Source organism: Myotis myotis, unplaced genomic scaffold (assembly GCF_014108235.1).
Source record: "Myotis myotis isolate mMyoMyo1 unplaced genomic scaffold, mMyoMyo1.p scaffold_m19_p_3, whole genome shotgun sequence".
NCBI classification, from domain to species: domain Eukaryota; kingdom Metazoa; phylum Chordata; class Mammalia; order Chiroptera; family Vespertilionidae; genus Myotis; species Myotis myotis.
Window position 1 is genome coordinate 181,631,980 of NW_023416335.1, and position 19,506 is coordinate 181,651,485.

The 19,506-nt window shown below is 33.1% G+C and overlaps 1 protein-coding gene across 17 annotated transcripts in view; it reads left to right on the top strand.

Annotated features, from left to right (window-relative positions):
• The window catches only part of C2CD5 (C2 calcium dependent domain containing 5), a 94,408-nt gene that overhangs the window by 23,957 nt on the left and 50,945 nt on the right, over positions 1 to 19,506 (top strand). For 7 of the 17 annotated variants that reach the window (XM_036298132.1, XM_036298120.1, XM_036298125.1 and 4 more), the window contains 4 exons: positions 641 to 792; positions 5,759 to 5,844; positions 6,458 to 6,490; positions 13,105 to 13,213. In XM_036298132.1, the coding sequence (XP_036154025.1) occupies positions 641 to 792; positions 5,759 to 5,844; positions 6,458 to 6,490; positions 13,105 to 13,213 (380 nt within the window). Of the gene's footprint in view, positions 1 to 640; positions 793 to 4,008; positions 4,201 to 5,758; positions 5,845 to 6,457; positions 6,491 to 13,104; positions 13,214 to 19,506 lie in introns of all 17 variants that reach the window. The other 10 variants (XM_036298122.1, XM_036298128.1, XM_036298130.1 and 7 more) reach the window with 4 other exon arrangements.

Below are 19,506 nucleotides of genomic sequence, written 5' to 3' on the forward strand. Positions count from 1 at the left end.
ATAGCTTCCAAAGCTTCTGATTTGCTTATGTTCTTTATGTGCAAACCTTGTTACAGTAGGGTCTGTTTTATTCTGTGGAAGAGAGCTTTTGGAAAAGAGGTAAGCAACTATGCTGCATAAAATGCAATGATTTTTTGTAGCTATATTCATTTTCCTCTCTGCTCTGTTTTTAGCTGTGGCACTCTTGATGCTATAGGATAAGGAAACATTTTTCTTTCGATGATATCTGTGTGTGCAAATATAAAAACAGTTGTGAATATTTACACACACCATTTGCAGTCATCGTTGTTTCTTTGGTAACTTAAAAAAGAGCATTGTTTATTTGCAAGTATTTTCAGTCATGTATTTATTCTTTTTGTTTATTTCTCCTTTTAATATTTTTTATCCCCCTTAGTCTGTCATTTCATGCTTTTTTGCTTTTTTACTTGGCTTATTAACTGTTTCAATGCAGATAATTATTTATTTGAAGATTGATGAATGGTTAAACAGCAGTTGATTGACTTTGGCCTCATACCCAGCTCCACACTTAAGAAATGACTGCTGGCCCTGCCCCAATATTTCCTGGTGTTTGGATCATGCTGCCTTCCATCAAATCCTTTGGCACATGATTATTTAATATTTCTCCACCTTCTTCTGGCAGGATTCCCTTCAATGAAGATCCCAACCCCAATACTCACTCATCAGGACCCTCCACCCCTCTGAAAAACCAAACTTATTCCTTTTCACCTTCCAAGTCCTACAGCCGACAGTCCTCTTCTTCTGACACAGATTTGAGTTTGACACCCAAAACTGGTAAGGCGCTTCCACCCATCTTTTATTTTTTTCTATTTTTTCTTTTTCAAATTTGTTTCTGTTCCTTGTTAGCTTTCCATCCAAGCCTTTTCTCCAGTTTTTTGGCATTTAAGGTTAAAGGTAATGTGAACAGTGATCATTTTTACTACTACAATTAAAATATGAAGATTTTGTATAGTTCAGAAATCGACATTTTATTGATTTTATCACAGTGTAGCTATGAAGTCCAGGATTTATTTTTGCAGTATATATTTTTCATTTCATGCTCAAGAGGAATAACATCTGAAAGCATTTGAATAAAAAGGAACACTATTAGTTGCAGTTGAATTCCTCATGCAGTATAAGCATTTTGAATTCATTTTTTCTGTCTATTTCTGAATATATTTGTAAAGATTTTATTATGAAAAAATCTTAAGAACAATTAATATGGTTATTTTGGAATAATACACCTATTAACTTTTTGTTATTTAAAATGTTTGTTTTTTTCTTGTCTTAATTTCTAGATTAGAAAATAGCAGTTTTTCTGTACTTATTTTTGCATATATTTCAATGTATAAAATTTATAATTTTTCTGTCTCCTATGTGTGTTTTGATAATTTGAAATTTTATGAACACATTTTATGACAAAAATTGATTAAAAATTAAATTCCTTCCTTAGTCCATAAAATAGAATTAACTTAATCATTAAATTATTATTCTTGAGAAAAAGAAAAATAAATAAAACATTTCAAAGTTAATAGTTTGCAATTTTTGTAAATACTATTTTTGTCTGGCAGTTTCTTGCCAGATTAATGAAAACATTTTGCATAGTTCTTATTTGTGTTATTTTTAATTTATCTTGAATAACCTTATTTTCATGTTAGCCAAGAAATTTATAAAATGACCTGATTTTATGAAGGCAATGTAAAGAAATCTAATTCCAGAACCAGTACTACTTCCAAAGTAAAAGAGGATATTGAAAAAAAGCCTGTAGATTTAATATCTACTTTTATAAATGTAGTCATTTATATAAACACCTAATTCTTTGAAAAGAGTATCTGTATTTTTATATACACATAATTATGACTGACATCTTAAAATAATTGATATTTGATAGTAATCTTAACCATATTCATGTTAAGCATCTTAACATGATTTGTAGCATCTTAACCATATTCATGGAACCATTCAAATAGTGCTTTTCTCTTTTAAAAAACATATTTATTTATTAAATTGATTGGGGTGACATTGGTCAACATGAACATATAGGTTTCAAGCATGGATTTCTATGATATAATATCTTCAAATAGTGGTTTTCTTTGTTTTTTACTAAACAATGAAATTCTGGCCTTGAATTCATGACAATCAAAACAAGAAAGACTGCCCTAGTCAGTTTGGCTCAGTGGATAGAGTGTTGGCCTATGGACTGATGGGTCCTGGGTTCAATTCCAGTCAAGGGTACATGCCCAGGTTGTGGGCTGGATTCCCAGTAGCGGATGTGCAGGAGGCAGCCAATCAGTGATTCTCTCTCATCATTGATGTTTCTATCTCTCTCTTCCTCTCCCTTCCTCTTTCAAATCAGTAAAAATATATTTAAAAAACAAACAAAAAAACAAGAAAGACTTAGGATAGTATTTGAAGAATAAGTTTTCTTAAAAATATTTTTAAAACTGTCCACTTGCTATTTATTTGTGTATTCCAGGCCACTTTTCAATATTATCTTTAATTTTTGAAAGTATTTCCTTGATCTTTCTGTTTCTTTTTCTTTAGTTCACCATAAAGTCCAAGACTAAAGAAGATTGTCAAGTAATACACTAACTGAACTAGTCTATTCTCTTAGCTTTCTAGTTTGCAGTCAGTTGTATTATCAAATGAAAATATTTTTGTATTTTATTTTCTAGATCCAACTTTTTAGTTTTTTAAAATTTATTTATAATAGAAGTATTCTCATATATTTCTATATTTATAAGCTACCTCTAAATTAACTATTCTTTTCTGCCTATAATTATTCACTACCTCAGTAGCATATTTATAGGATATTAGTTATTTTTAGTCCTTTGGCTTTATCATGATTCCCTGAATATCTTCAAATACTCCTGAGGAGCATTCTCATTTCTTATGGAGATTTAAAATGGCAAAAATGATTGTTCTAAAATTTCTAAAACTGTAATTCAGTATGTATTTCATAATTTTCTGTCTTCTAATTTACCTATATTCAAAATCAGTCTCCTGAGAAATAGAGTAGAAAAGCTGATTATTATTGATTTATTATATGTAAACTAAGGAGCCAAAAATAGAATGAAATTAATAAACCTTAGACTGCGAATTTTTTTTTCCATTCGTAGTTAAAGCTATCATCTGTTTTTCAGGTAGTTCTTATTTTAAAAAAAATTTATATTGATTTATTTCGGTTGATTCAAATTTGTGACATTTTATAAGATTTTATTTTCGTACTTTTCCCAAATACTCAACTAGTCACAGTGGAATTTTAGAATGCTTGTGTTAGGATACTGACTTGGCGCCTAACTCAAGCTCATTTTTACTTTTTTTAGTCAGGCTATTAACCATGTAAAGAAATGGTATTTGACCCCTAGGTACCCTCATTTTTGTAAATGCAAATAGTACTATGGTCAAATTTGAGTATTTAAAATTTTAGAGGAGAAAGAAAAGTACTAACATCTTGAATCTGAACAGAAATAACAACATTTATTTATTTAAGATGAATAATGGCAACTGCTTAATGTGGTACTGTTTGATTTTTCAATTTAAATACTCATAGGGATATGTTTGTTTTTTTTAGTAACATTTGAAGAGCTGTACTTTACCACTTTAAATAATTATTTCTATTTGAGGCAACAAGTTTCTGGCTTTAAAAATTTGTTAGATGCAGTACATTTTAATCTTCCACATTCTTATGCAAAGAAGGCAGGTAATTTAAGTATTTTAAGGAAATCATCTAAAAGTTATTAGAATGGCATAAAATCTTACTTTAATGATTTAAAAATTTTAAAGAATGCAAAGTTTGTAAAGGTTTTGTTAAGTTTTAGACTATGCCTTCTATTTATATTATGTTGGGTATATGTCTTGCTAATGACTTCGTAAGCTTAGTGTAATTTGTGTATGCATTTTAAAATTCATTTTTACTGTTATGTTTTGGTTCATCATTGCTTTCCTTATCCTGCATTTTCTGATCATCTTCTGAATGTACATCTTTTTCTCTGCTACTTTCCTCCACAGCACCTTACCCACAGAGTCAAGGGATTTTCCTGTATCCCAGCTCCCCCTCTCTCTCTTGTGGTTCCCTTCATCTTAAAAAGTCCTGTCTCCTCCTCTCGGAATCTAGCCTTTCCCCTCATCATTCTAGCCTTGTCAGCCCAGTTCTGAGGAAAAGTGTTTCTTTCAGTGACGAGCTGTTCCTGGCTGCTTCTGGTAGGATCACCTTAATGTCAGCTTTTTAATCCCTTTGTTTTGAATCATTTTTGATACTACAAAGAAGTAGTGGGTATTTATGCAGGATGTACTTCTTATTTTCTTATTGTTAGACAGATTTAAGTGATTAGAATTATCATGAGGACATGATTGAGGATCACTTGATAGATAATTGTGAATATTCTGCTAAAATTATTTTATAAAAAAGTATTATATTCTAAGGACACAGATAGACATATTTCCAATTATTATTAGGTTCTTATTACTAGAGTGTCTGTTTTACTTTCTTTCCCTTCATACCAACTCTATTCACATTGGACCTGTACCATCATGTTGCTAAACCATATGGTTACATTAGTAAATTATTCTGTTTGAATCAGTTTAAGTCTCGTTTTGGTAATATTATTTCATTATCCTTTTTTTTCCTGTCCATTGCTTTAATTTTTCAAATTATTCTGTATTTTTTTATATTTCATATACCTCTACAAACTTACATTTTTTTTATGGTTTTCAATATGCTTCATGTAAAGAGCTTAGTTTAATTTCTGTGTTTAGTATTGTATAGTCTCTAAGAATCATGTTTAGGTTACTACAAGGACAATAAATTTCCTTTTTTTAAAAAACAGAACAGAATGGGACTATACATATGCTAACCTTTGTTTCCTTATCCAAGAACAGCTAAAAATATAAAAGTCATTATAGTGACTATGACTATATGTTTCTTCAGTTTAAATGGTGGGATTGATGAACTAGTGACTCTAGTTTGTAGAGAACTGGCTTCTCACCTGTCCCCTGCTTTCTATAATTCTTTTACCATAGTTGATCTTTTGGTATTATCAAAAGAATAAAGTAAGGTAGGGAAAGAAGTTTATAATTAAGCCTATAAAAATATATCTAAGAAATTGTGAAATATAATTCTTTCATGCATAACGACATACATTTGTGATGTGTCTATTACATGTTTGTGATTTTTAGTTTTTAAAAAAATTATGTTGATTTTTGCAAACGAGTGTGGAAAACTATGGATATTAATGCTGTTTTGACATTAATGTTATGTTTAGGAATGGAATTTATCAGAAAACACATATGACTATATTTCAAAATTACCCTGAAATTCATGCTCTTTGGAGAATTTTGGAATATTTTAAGTAAGGACAATTAGTGCTTTCCTTTTTATACTTAATTTTAGACAAACATTTAACATTTCTCATATGTAGTATTCTAAAATTGTTAGCATAAGTAATTGGTATTATCATGATTATATTTTATTGGAAGATTGATTTACAAAATTGAATATTATGCAAAAATTCAATACTTTAATTTAAAAATAATTTTTAGAACAAATTAAGTCTAAAACTAGTTGTGATCAGTAGAACGTTGGCATATTGCTTCTAAAATGAACTTGCTGAGTAAAATATGTGTTTACTTGCCTCAAATACTTTTAAATGTTTGGATCATTTAAACAGATTTTGACTCATGATATTTATGAAGATGAATGCAATTAATCTTTCTGCTTCTATAGTTGTTTTTTTGTTATTTATGTACTGATGTTCTGTAGGAATGGGAAGTGGTAGTGCTGGAAAAGAAGGGGGGCCATTTAAAGCTCTTTTAAGACAACAGACGCAGTCAGCATTGGAACAGAGGGTAAGATTCACTCAACATTCTTTATTTTTACATTGTTGATGTGATTGTATTATCAATCTTCCATGTACTTATAACTTATTTCCATACTGCTTTTGATCATGTATCTGTAATGTAATTTCAAAGTCTAAACTGTATTTAAGGTATCATAGTGATTTGTTTATGTATAATTACTTTTAATTTGGAATAATTGTATAACTATTTTTGTTTTATCCTTCAGTTTCTTACTAGAAATAGTCTATTTGCAAATATTCATTGAAGGTGAAATTATTTCTAATTTTACATTAAAATTATAATATATAAAAAGAAATAATAGATATTTTTCCTAAAAAAAAACTTAGTTTTAAACATTAAAAGTATATTATTAGTATATTAATATTTTTATTTGCTGAGATTATATTTATTACTGGCCAATCTCTTTAGCATAAGAAATGCACAGATTTCATATTACTATGGATTAACATAAATAATGTGGTTGTTCAGTATTTGAGTACATTTCTTTAAAATATTATAGGTTAACATTTTATTGAATATGTTAAATGGAAAAATGAGTAGTTAAGTTATTGGATGATTTTTCTCTTTTCATTTTTATTTTTTTATAAACTTCAATGCTAAGGGAGGATCGCCTCATAGGTTCTGTAGAAGGCGGGTATGTTCCTAAAACATGTGTGAGAGCCTATTTCTTGTATGGTAGTTTTTCTAGTTTTAATATTGATCATTTAAGTTTCATTTATGCTTTTAACACATGTTGCCAGCTTTTTTTCTTTTCGTAATGCAAAGTTTTTTATTTAATAGCACTATGAGGCTGTTTTTGTTTTCTTTTTCCTACTTAACTAATACAGTGCATGATTTTATGTCCTGTCAGTTACTTTAAGGCACAGTTCCATAGCTCTCATTATGTCTGATTTACAGAATGTCTTTCACAGTTTCTATTTTACACTAGCATTTTTAAAAAAAAGTTGCAATATAGCAAATACTTATAAAAGGATGCACTTTATAAAACAAAGGTGTGTTTTTCCCCCTAGAGGTTGGCCTTTTGAGAATACTTGTGTTTTTCAGATTCCATTATTATGAACAATATGATTTTTTTTTTTTAGGCTTTCTTTGCTTGTGCTGAGAGTATCTGTGTATGCACTGTTTGCCTTTTAGACAGGCTGGAGAGAATAGACCTGTACTAAGCAGAGTGATGAGACGTTAGCTGTACCAGGTTCTTGGCTTTATACCCTATTAAGCAGCTATTACCTTTCAGCTATTCTCACAGCTTGCAGGCACAAAAAGCCCACCTAAATATTCACACCATCCATTGAAAGCAAATCAAGATAAGGACTAAAAAGAGGGAGAAGAGGGCCAGAGTGAAGGTGTGTGTCCCCTTATCATTTTTTAGTGCAGAATGCTCTGACTTCCACCCCTCCCAGTTTTGTATTCTCTGCAGAGTCCCTTTCACTAGGAATATGTCCTGTAATCTAATTATCATTCTAGTATTCACAGGAACAGAAAAACTTGGGTTGCCTTGATGTTTGATATAATGTTGTACCTGTGACTTTACTCTCTGTACTAAGAACGTTTAAAAACATCTAGCATTATAAGAAAAATAATTCTAATCACTGAAAATGGTTTTGGATTTGGTTTCGATAAAATTTATGTTTACAAATATGCTTTTAAACATTCTTAAAATTTTGGACACATTAACACATTGGGCATACGTTACTAGATAATCTTCATGGAATTAACAGCAGAGGTGTGGAGAACTTTAAATTTTCATTTACAATTTGGTAAAACCTGAGTTAGCAATATATTTACATAACCTTAACCTTGCAGTATCAGTTACTTGAGTTTATGAGACCACCTCTCTACCCCGTGTACAAAATAAATAGAGCATTATCATCTTTGACTTTCCTATTTTTTTGTGGCTGCCAGTAGTGTGGCTTTATTTTGGGAAATATTTGTAGAGAAGTATGAAGAATTCTGTCCATATGTGTTCAGATGTGCCTTAACTCTGCCAAGTTGAGCACTGAATCAAGTTGAACCTAGGCTAGTTGTATCATTTTTTTATATTCACTTTAAACACATTTATTTCTACCTCTTGCCACCTTTAATAAATTATATTGCTTTTTTTACTTGAGGAAAAGAGAAACTTTGCTGAAAATCCTTTATTTAATGGATTATTCAAGTAGGGTTCTCAAAAATAAAAGTATTTTCCCCCTTTCACAAAAATATTAAAAAACCCGAGGCCTGGTGCATGAAATTCGTGCATGGTGCACTCTCTAGGCCTGGCCAGTGATCAGGTGTGGGCGTCTGGGTGGAAGGGCAGGTCCCAGCTGACCTCTGGGCCCTGGGCAGCACCTGGGTCCCCGAGCTCCCGTGCACCCCCCTCCGCCAGAGTCATGGCGCCCAAGTCCCCATGTGGAGATGCAGTGAGCACAGCCAGACGTTGCGGGCCAGGGTGCAGCATGGGCCTCTGGGCCGCCCAGCGGCGCCACACGGGAGCCAGGTGGGCAGTGTGCTCTCTCCCAGCCAGCCTCGCAGACTGGCTCCTGTGTGAACCCACGGAGAGACCGACCAGCCCCTGCGGTCCCGGTGGCTGCGGCCTGGCTCACCCGAATGAGGCTGCATGGGTGTGGGGCGGGCTCCTCATGGGCGCCTGGCACCTCAGCGTGGGGGCTTCCCCAGCACATGAGCCCTGGCGTCCCGGGGGAGGTAAGCTGGGGGAGTAAGAGTGAGCTCGGCAGACACCCCACATTCTCACCGCACCTCCATCCCCGTCAACCCTGCCCCCAGGTAGCTGGCAAGAGGTCGCAGCACGTCGCTGATGCCTGCTATGTTCCTCGCCACACCCTGGTGGTCAGCACACATCATAGCTAGTGGTTGAACTCCTGGTCTCCCGGTTGAACGACCGCCCGAGAGGACAATTTGCATATTAGGCTTTTATTATATAAGATAAGTTGACAAGATCTTGGAAACAGGTGTCAGATTACTGGGAGATGAGAAATAGAATTAAAAGTTTTATTTAGATTTAGGTTTTGCCTATGAACTATTTGATGTAAGGCAAATAGATATATTTTTCAATATGACTCTTCTTTCACCTGTAAGAAAAATAAAATTACTCTGTCAATTCTGGGATGTTTATTTTTCTTCAATAAAGAAACCTAGTTAACTTAGTTTGACCTAGTGTTTTTTAAATATATTTTACCATGGAATCTTTCATTTAAATATGTTTTAGTGAGGAACACATTTTGGGGAAACATTGATAAAGAGCAAACCTATTTGATAAATTATGACTTTTTAGAAGTGGGGGTACAATTATATAATAAATCATAGGAATCTGGCATGGAGTTTTATGTCTAGAAAGTTACTCTGGTCTCTTAGGATAATAAAAAGAACATATGATTTAAAAATAAGCTATTTAAACATCTAAGAAGAATCCTATTTAAATCTTAAAAGAGATACTCCCTTGTGTTCTCAAGATTTTTCAACTAGCCTTCCTGAGTACATGCTATTAATAGATTTATGCTACATGCACTTGGCTTATGTCAAAACATCAACATATGAAGTCTTATCTAGGTACCAAAGGGCAAGATGTTTTAAATATAAGGATTTTCCAGAGGAAACGTCTCCTATAGTCCCTGGAAGTTTCATTTGAGCAATGAAAGCAGTGTGTGCTTGGGCTGATCTTAAGGAAGCTGTCCTTGTGGTCTAGAGAACCCATACATTCATCAGGTATAATAATAGACTAGAGATTAAAATCAACTCTTTAACTTAATGTTTTAACCAGAAATAATACGAAGCCAGATGAGGTTTGTTGTTCAGTAAGAGTCTAGGCCAGTGGTTCTCAACCTTCCTAATGCCGCGACCCTTTAATACAGTTCCTCATGTTGTGGTGACCCCCAGCCACAAAATTATTTTCGTTGCTACTTCATAACTGTAATTTTGCTACTTCTTTGAATCGTAATGTAAATATCTGATATGCAGGGTGTATTTTCATTGTTACAAATTGAACATAATTAAAGCATAGTGATTAATCACAAAAACAATATGTAATTATATATGTGTTTTCCGATGGTCTTAGGCGACCCCTGTGAAAGGGTCGTTTGACCCCCAAAGGGGTCACGACCCACAGGTTGAGAACCGCTGGTCTAGGCCCTCTTGAGCTTAGTTTTTTTTTTTACCTAAAATGTGGAGATAATAGTACCTCTTTCTTAGGGTATGGGAACAATTTTAAAGGACAGTTTTAGAATACTTTGCTCAGGGCTGGTACATTCTGAGTATTTCATAGCAGCCGCTGGTGATTGTGGTGGAGACAATAGGTGGTGAACCTCATAGCTACAGGTAGGCTGTAGACATGAGCAGTAGTTCTGAGAAGGTTGAATAACTGCCATTTTCTATACTGTAGGTTAAAATATGTGTGTTAAAGTGAGTGGGTGTGCTGCATGCATGAACCGGTAAGATGCAGCACAGAGTGAAGTTGGCCTCTGCCTCTTTGGGCAGCTATTTCCCTACTTTTTTTGCTGTGACCCTCTAGATCAGCGGTTCTCAACCTGTGGGTTGTGACCCCTTTGGGGGTCGAACGACCCTTTCACAGGGGTCGCCTAAAACCATCGGAAAACACATATATAATTACATATTGTTTTTGTGATTAATCACTATGCTTTAATTATGTTCAATTTGTAACAATGAAAATACATCCTGCATATCAGATATTTACGATTCATAACAGTAGCAAAATTACAGTTATGAAGTAGCAAGGAAAATAATTTTATGGTTGGGGGTCACCACAACATGAGGAACTGTATTAAAGGGTCGCGGCATTAGGAAGGTTCAGAAACACTGCTCTAGATGCTTTTCCTCTTGTCCATTTATCCCATCTTCGGAAATTTGGGTAGAAGAGTCAAAGAATCCGAAATAAGGAAAGCATTTAGGTTCATTTTTTCATACATCAAGTCTTATATGCAGATTTAAAAAAATATATGTTTTTATTGATTTCAGAGAGGTAGAGAGAGAGAGAGAGAGAGAGAGGAAACATCAATGATGTGAAAAAATCATTGATCGGCTGCCTCCTGCATACCCCCCCACCCCCTCCTGGGGATTGAGCCTGCAACTTGGGCATGTGCCCTTGACCAGAATCGAACCTGGGACCCTTCAGTCCGCAGGCCAACACTATCCACTAAGCCATACCGGCTAGGGTTGCAGAAGTTTTTAATATGTGAATTTACCCAATTTATTTTTATGTTTTAGAAGAAAGTAGTACTTTCCATTTGCTTAAAAAACTTTTATTTTCAGTGTCTCTGGTCCAGAATATTTATAATATAGGATGTTCCAAAAAATGTATACACACTTTGAATAATTATTAATTCCAATGGGTTAAATTGGAAAAGAAACATCAATTGAACTATCAAAAATATGTATGTGTATATATTTTTGGGACATCCTATATTTAAATGTAAAGAGTAAATTGAAAGGGCTTTTTTATATTATGCCTCAGTATTTTGAGGAAATTAAAAACTTGTGTTCTTAAAATTGAAAAAATTCTTTTTCTAAGATTTAGCTTATTAGGTAAAATACTCAAGTTTGTAGTAACACAAGCTTACCTGGACATTTTATCACTTAAAACACATATTGAAAAAGTTCATGGGGCAAGAAGAAGGCATTTTCACTAAATATTTTGTAATACATTTAAGTGAAATTCCCCTTCTGTCTTCTCCCTTGCCTTCCCTTTCCTCTGCTTTCATTTGGGCCAAACCTACCCACTTCCGTAAATTGTTTTTTTACTCTTCTTTACATGGCCTAGGCTTTCTTGCCCTTATTAATTTAAAGATTACTTATACATTCTAACTGAATTACCTTCTAATTATATATACATACACATGCATATATACATACACATACATATATATATGCATATATACATATACATATATACATTTATTCTGTATCTTCCTGGGTTACTGAGATGTACCAAACTGTTTGCCTTTTGCTGAATGACTCCAATTGCTATGCTTTGTTAAATTATGTTTTGGTGAGTTTGTATTCTCCATCTTTTACGTTTGTATTCTCCAGTCAGTGTTCTTGCTGCTTTTAATGTACCTGCTTCTAGTAGTATTCTGTATCTCTTTATCTTCCAGCTTTTATTTGCTGCATTTAATCTACTGTGGTCTGGGAAAAGGATACTGAGATTTTAGAATATGTCCCTAAAGTTATATCTTTAAAATTATTATGTGCCATACTGTGAATATGGTCAGTGGGGATTTCTTATGAATAAAGCACATAAACTTTAGTACTTGGAACCGTAACAGTTCATTTTACTGTTGAGAGCCCTGTTTTGCTTATTTTCCAGTTCTCAGTTAGGTTCTGAATAGCTGAGGCTACTCGTAAGTGATTTCTGGTTAAGTGAGCTATATTAATCTTGGAGCCAGACAAGTCAGATATTTAGTTCCCTGACCCAAATGCAACTTGAATAATGTGATAGACCTTTATATTTGGGCAGCTGCAGGGGCTCCCTTTTCTTCCCTTGTACCATTTCAATGACTTTCCTTTCTCTACTGTTTTCTTCTCTCACATGCTTCTCTTTGTCTCTAAATTGATGAGATTGATGTCCTTGAGAGAGAAAGGAAGAATATAGCTTCAAAAAACGTGTGGAATTGTATTGCTTCCCTTGCTGGTATCACTTACCTCTCTCCTTTCCTTAAAATACATTTATGAACTTACATTTTCTCCTGCTGCCCTGGTTTCGATAGAGTAAATAATCTCTATCGAACACACAGCGATTCTCTACACACCTCAACTTGAAATTTGCCCTATCTTTACCATTCTATATATTTCTTAACCCACACGGCTCATCCTCTCCCTACATCTCCCTCAGTCCCACATTCTTTTAGATCTCTAGCTCCAGGCCTTCTGAGTCTTACCAGTGGGGGGAAAAGCATTAAAGTGAGGGGGAGGCAGTCCCAATAAGAAGCAGGTATGGGGTAGGGGGGAATCTCCTCATCTCAACTCGAAGTCCTGTCAGAGTAGGAGATTGAGAGGAAGGAACTCCGAGAACATTTTTCTTACTGGGAATTGATGAAAAGAGTGCTTGGGTTCTGCATATATGAGAAAGTGGATTAAAAACTCTAAACATCCAAGGAAACTTACCTACAAAGCATGTGTAATGTATAATTGGTAACCTTTGTTAAGGGATGGAATTTATTTCGTTATGACAGCTTTTTAACAAGCAAATTTTTGGTACTTTACACACTCAGTTATATTTTTTCCTCTTGTTTCTACTAGGAATTTCCATTTTTTACCTTGACGGCATTTCCTCCTGGATTTCTTGTGCACGTTGGAGGTGTTGTTAGTGCACGCTCTGTGAAGCTTTTGGATCGTATCCACAATCCTGGTACGTTCTTTAAAAGTTTGTTTTTGATGTTTTATTTATTTAGACTATGATTATTAAAGTTGATTTTTATAATGCTGTTTTTAAGCCAAATTTATCTGCATGAGAAATGAAAAATAGTATAAACTGACACATGTAGCTTTTAAATATTTTCACTGACCTTAATTAAATATAAACTTAAGAAGAAGTATAATTTAGTTACGTTTTTATACAAAATAAAAATACAAATCTTGATTCACTTTTGGCCAAGGGAATCATTAAGTATCTTTTAAGTCCTCTATTTTCTTTGAGCCAGGCAGATACAGTTGACCCATTGCGACCATTAAATTAAGGTGTTAGTTCTTTTGATTGGCAATAACTCTTTTTTATATTTTCTGGCAATAACCCTTTATAGATTATTTGAGTTATTTCCTTATTCCTAAAAGAAGTATTCTTTTAAAATGTAATTGTAAACCTGTGTAGAGTACCTAAGAATTAAAAACAAAACTGTCCGATTCCTTGGATTCTTTTGGGTAGCTATTTGTTCTGTATAACCGAACAAGTAAGAATGAAAGCTCACTTCTTTAAGACATGGGCCATCATTATAAAAGAAGAAAAGCATTAAAGTCCCCGTAATTTCAGGCCCTTAGGTTAGAAATGGCTTGGTGATTTTTCTTTCTTTTATTTTTTTTAATATTTTTTATTGATTTTTTACAGAGAGGAAGGGAGAGGAATAGAAAGTTAGAAACATCGATGAGAGAGAAACATCAATCAGCTGCCTCCTGCACACTCCCTACTGGGGATGTGCCCGCAACCAAGGTACATGCCCTTGACTGGAATCGAACCTGGGACCCTTCAGTCCGTAGGCCGACGCTCTATCCACTGAGCCAAACCAGTCAGGGCATTGGTGATTTTTCTAAATCTAAAATAAGCATGATATGTGGTAGGAACTTTTCGTACGGAATGTGTTCTTGCATCTTTCTGACAAGATGCCCAATCACTTGCTCAAGGCATTTATTATTTTAATGTCATACCTTAAACCTGACGTTATACTAATATTCTTATTTGGCATATATACATATATACTTTTGAAAAATTTAAATTGTCACTTCTAATGACCTCCTTCTGAGGCCTGTACTGACAACTATAAAAAGAGTGAAATGCTTTGAAATTATTAATGCCAAACATCGCAGATAACGATTTTGAGGATACATAAAATTACTATTCTTTTAAATTAAATACAGTAATCTGTGCCCTGTGGTTTGATGTCATTTATTTTGAGTTACTAATTACAGAGAAACAATGGAATTTTTAGACTCTGAACAAGATTTCAGAGAAGCAATACTAGCTGGGATTATTTATAAAAACTCTAAAGCTGAGTGAATATATCTTTTAAGCATCAGTCTTCTTTTTTTGTATGATTTATTATTTTTCCCCCTGTTTCTTATTTTTCTGGTCAATTTAAGAACTTTTCCCCCCTCATATAGTATTTGTATATTCTGCAGTAATTAAAGGCAAATTTAGACTGATGGCAGTTTAATGAATTGAGACCTTGAGGACTATGCAAAGTTTATATTTTTGTGTTTAGGAACTTGAATTATTTGGAAAGTGCAAGGAAATCCTGGTTTAGATACATGACACTAACTATATGACCAAGGCTAGTTGCCTGTTTTCTGTGGGCCATTCACTCAAATATTTTGAAAGATTGCATACACTTATATAATTACTTCAAAAATGATATTAGGAATATATTCAATTATTGGTAATGTCTTTTTATTTACATTTTCAAAAAATATTTATTTATTTTTAATCCTCACCCAAGGATATTTTTTTCCATTGATTTTTAGAGAGAGTGGAAGAGAGAGGGAAAGACAGAAATATCGATGTAGAGAAACACATCGACTGGTTGCCTCCTGCATGAACCCCGAACAGGGCCTGGCCCGGGGAGGAGCGTGCAACCAAAGTACATGCCCTTGACCAGAGTTGAACTGAGACCCTTCAGTCCTCAGGCTGACGCTGTATCCACTGAGTCAAACCGGCTAGGGCTTATTTACATTTTTATTGTTGCTTCCATGTACTCTGAGTAAGTAGTATGCGAGTCTGGGAGAACAAATGAAGGTTATTTAAATAAGTTTAAGTAGAGAGCTATATTTAAAATCATATTATTTTGTACAAAAAACTGCTTTATGGGATCTGTTGTACTTGTCAGTATATTCTAGCTGTGCAAGAAATGTTAAGAATCCAGGCCCAGAGAAGAAAATAGGAACCCTTATTAAGAACACATTTTGTATACTGTAATTACTAGCTCATTCATTCTTTGCCTTTCCTTTCTTTTCAGAGTAGTTTTTCAATTCACATATAGAAACTCTTAGTTAATAATGGGCTATTTCCCAAATGATTATGGACATAAACATATAAATGCTTTAATGGTATATAAGTTATATTTTAATTTTGTTTTATCTTCAGTTAAATACGAATCAGTTGTATATTCTAAAGGTTCCAGTGTTAATTTGACATAGATATCACATTCTTTTGACTGCTTAGTACATCTTTTACACTTTAAAAAGAAACATTTTCTTAAGAACATTTTCTTAATCTTCAGGCCATTAAATAATTATTTATGAAAACATTTCAATTTGTTGAAAATAGCTGAATGTTAAAACAAAACAAAACTCTAGATTAGCATCTACCATAATGATGTTGTATTAATTTCATGACACTGAGTTCATCTGCAGGACTTAGGATGAATTGAGATACATGTGATAATGTTAAAAGTGCTGTATTTGCACTCTCAAATGAATGCTGCAGCAATTTTTTTTTGACTAGTGAGTACGGGAAATTTGCATTTTCAACTGAGTGTAGAGGAAAAAAAATCTTATTTTAAAACCACTACCACCTGCAAATTCTATGGATTATTATTTTGGAGTTATTTCTTTTGAACTTTCTCCTTTGTTAAGTACTTAGCAAACCAGGTCATATAATAAAGGAACAAATGGGGTGGTTTTAAAAACCAAGGTAATTATCTTAAATAATTAAACTTTAGTTAATGTTAGATTATGATAGCATGCTCCTTCTTCTCTTTCTATTTCAACTTCTTATTAACTCTGCTGTCTGTGTCTTTCCAGTTCCTGTCGAGTGGTGTTGTCAATTGTGTTCTTGTTTATAGTTTGTTTTTCCCCCCCTACTATTCTGCACCTAAAACTGATCTTCTAATTTGCTGTTTTGAACTCAGCCTTTGTCGGAATTATGGGTAACACAAGATCTTACAAACTGCTAGACTGGAATAGTTTCAATTCAGGTATTTTAATGGTCATTCAGTACTACATACGCTGACAAAAATTATGGCAGCTCAGTGAAGTTTTTAGAAATGTTCTAGATTAAATAGGTTTCATATCAATTCAGTTATATAGATATATTCTTCAGTACATATATTCTAACTCTCATAATTTCCATGGAAATGCAAATATAAAAATGTGTGAACTAAAATGAATTAATTAAAACCATAGAAATACCATAAATTATAAGTGGCTTTTGTTAGGTGACTGACCTTCAGAATAATAATTTTAAAATATGTTATGTTTTGGACATTTTTTTCATATCAGGTAAATGACACAAGAATTAACTTTATGGTTAAGGAAATATTAAATATAAGCATTAAATGACTAGCTTGATAATCTTAAAGTATATTTAAACTTCAATCTAGATTTGAATATAATGTACTTCATGCTCTATAAATATGATAATAATGTAACTGTTAGCATTTTTATTTATAATTCTAAAAGTGTTCCAAAATTTGGTAAGAGCAGATTTTGGGAAGATTAACAGCTTGCATAAGCTTTCCTCATTCCCCTTCTACATGAGAATATACACTTTCTTTTTAATTACTTTTACATACAGATATTGTTTGTAGCTTTTAAAGAAACTAAACTAAGATAACTTTACAGCTGATGATGTGGTTTAAAGTCAAAGTCAGTTAATTTTTCTTTCTTTTCTTTTTAAAAATTAAATTTATTGGGGTGACATTGGTTAATAGGACATGGTCTGTATATTGCACTGCACTACCCAAAGTCTAACCATCCTCCGACCCATATATTAGGCCTCCTCCACTCCCCACTCCTACCTCTTCCCTCTGGCAACCACCACACTGTTGTCTGTGTCCACAAGTTTCAGTTTTATATCCCACATATGAGTGAAATCATATGGTTCTTAACTTCTTTTGACATTCTTATTTTACTTAGAATAATGTTTTCGATTTTCCTTTTTGATAAAAGAATTATTCTTTTAATAATACAGATATCTTAATTTTGATGTTATTTACATGTTAGAATTAAACAGTAGAATCATCTTGATTCAGTATCAGAAGCTGTTATTTTGCCTAAAGAATCTTTTCAGTTCTTTGTGTCAGAAAAAACAAAAACAAAAATCCAGAAGCTCACTTTTTTAGATAATATCCTATAATCTTTTCAATATTGTAAACTGTCTTTGTTCTTAGGAGGCCAGGATTTAAGTTCTGATGTAAGTAATGCATGTTTGACTATGAAGTAACTCATGTTCATCATGCAGATTTACCTAAATTCAGTCTAGTAAACAATCTGATCAGGTCCAACCTTTGCAGATTTAGACTGACATCACTTGGTAAATCTTTAGGGGAATTATCTCTATTGGCTATCCAAGTTTTGGCCAGCATGTTCTCACAATGATTAGAATGAAAATAATCATTTTTAATGTAATGCTGTATACTTAGTTTTTAGTAAGGAATTAAAAATACCCTGTTTGATTCCTTTAATAAATAAGAATATATATTTAAAACATTAGGGAGATTAGTATAGTGGGAAGAAAAAAAGCTTATTATGTAGAAAAAGGACACTGAGAGCAGATTAATCATTAATAATTTAAAGAGTTGAAACCTTGTCAGGGCAGCGATGTTGAGGGTGAGATGTGTGTGTTAGATGATAGAACAGTCCTGAAAAGCGGAAAGGGCAAAAGATAAGTCCTATAGACATAATAAAGACTTTGTCCCATGTAAGCAAAATTACAGAATTTGGCAAGGAGAAACATGGTTAAGGAAGCAGTATATCTTGCCATCATTTAAAAATAAAGTCCAGTCATAAGTGTATGGGGAAAAAAGATGGATAGACTATTAAAAGAACATAAAAGATGACTGTCAGTTTAATGTTCTCATAGTTGTATGCTTTTGACTGAGGTATTAGAATCATTATGGTAACGGTACATATTCAGACATCAGGCTGATTTTGACATTAGTTTAGGAAAAATAACTTGATATTTCTGAAAAACAGTGATATATTTTGGTAAATATATTAAAATTATTTATATTTTCTTCTCTGTAATTAGGGAATATTGCTGTCCCATATTACTGTATGAATCAAGAGCTGACCAAGTCAGTGAGAAAACTACTTGTTGATGTAGTTTCTACTAATGCTAAAAATTGTTCATCCGTACTGTGTATTCTCTGATACCATGTATGATATGATGTATCATCAATTTAATAGTAGCCTACTTATCAATTATTAGACATTCCTATTTCACAAACATTAAGATGTAGAATGGTATAAGAAAACATTTTATGTTACATAATAACATTTCGTGAAATATGATATATCATGCAAGCATTTACTATAATTTATTTTGTGCCATGCAGTTTGTTAGATAGTAAGTGTGCAAAGATGCCAGGGCCTGAAAAATATGTGAGTCGTTTATTGTGTGGTCTGATGTGATACAAGATACAGTGTTAGAGAGGAAGGCATGATTAACTCTGTGTGGCAAGGAAGTTTGTAGAAGTAATTCTTGAGCTCAGATTTTAAAGGATATATAGGCAATTCATGTATATTTATATTTTAGACAGTGTTTTTGGAGCTATGTTAATGTACATTCTTTGAATGTAGTTCTGAAACTTTCAGCATTTGCAAAGTAATATCCTAGCCAGTACTAATTTGATGTTACTTCATTCTTAAGTTTTCCCATTGAGTACAAAATGTCTTTGTTAGTTTAGCTCCCCTCCCCCTTCCCTTTTTGCCTGCTTTGCTATCTTAGTTTGTGTTAACTACAGTGATAGAAAATATTTTATAGAGCAGGAAGAGAGAACTCAGTATCTGAGAATTTATTTTATGAATATTATCTTTTATTATCTTGCTTTTTATGTTTTTGGCCTGGTACCAGATTATGTTTAAGGAAATATTTATAGAATATACATATCATTCTGAGCGTCCAAAATTTTTTTAAAAAATAATTTTAAAGAAAAGCCTTTATTTAGTGGATATTCATGGAGTGTCTGCCATATCTTAAGCACAGTGTTGGAG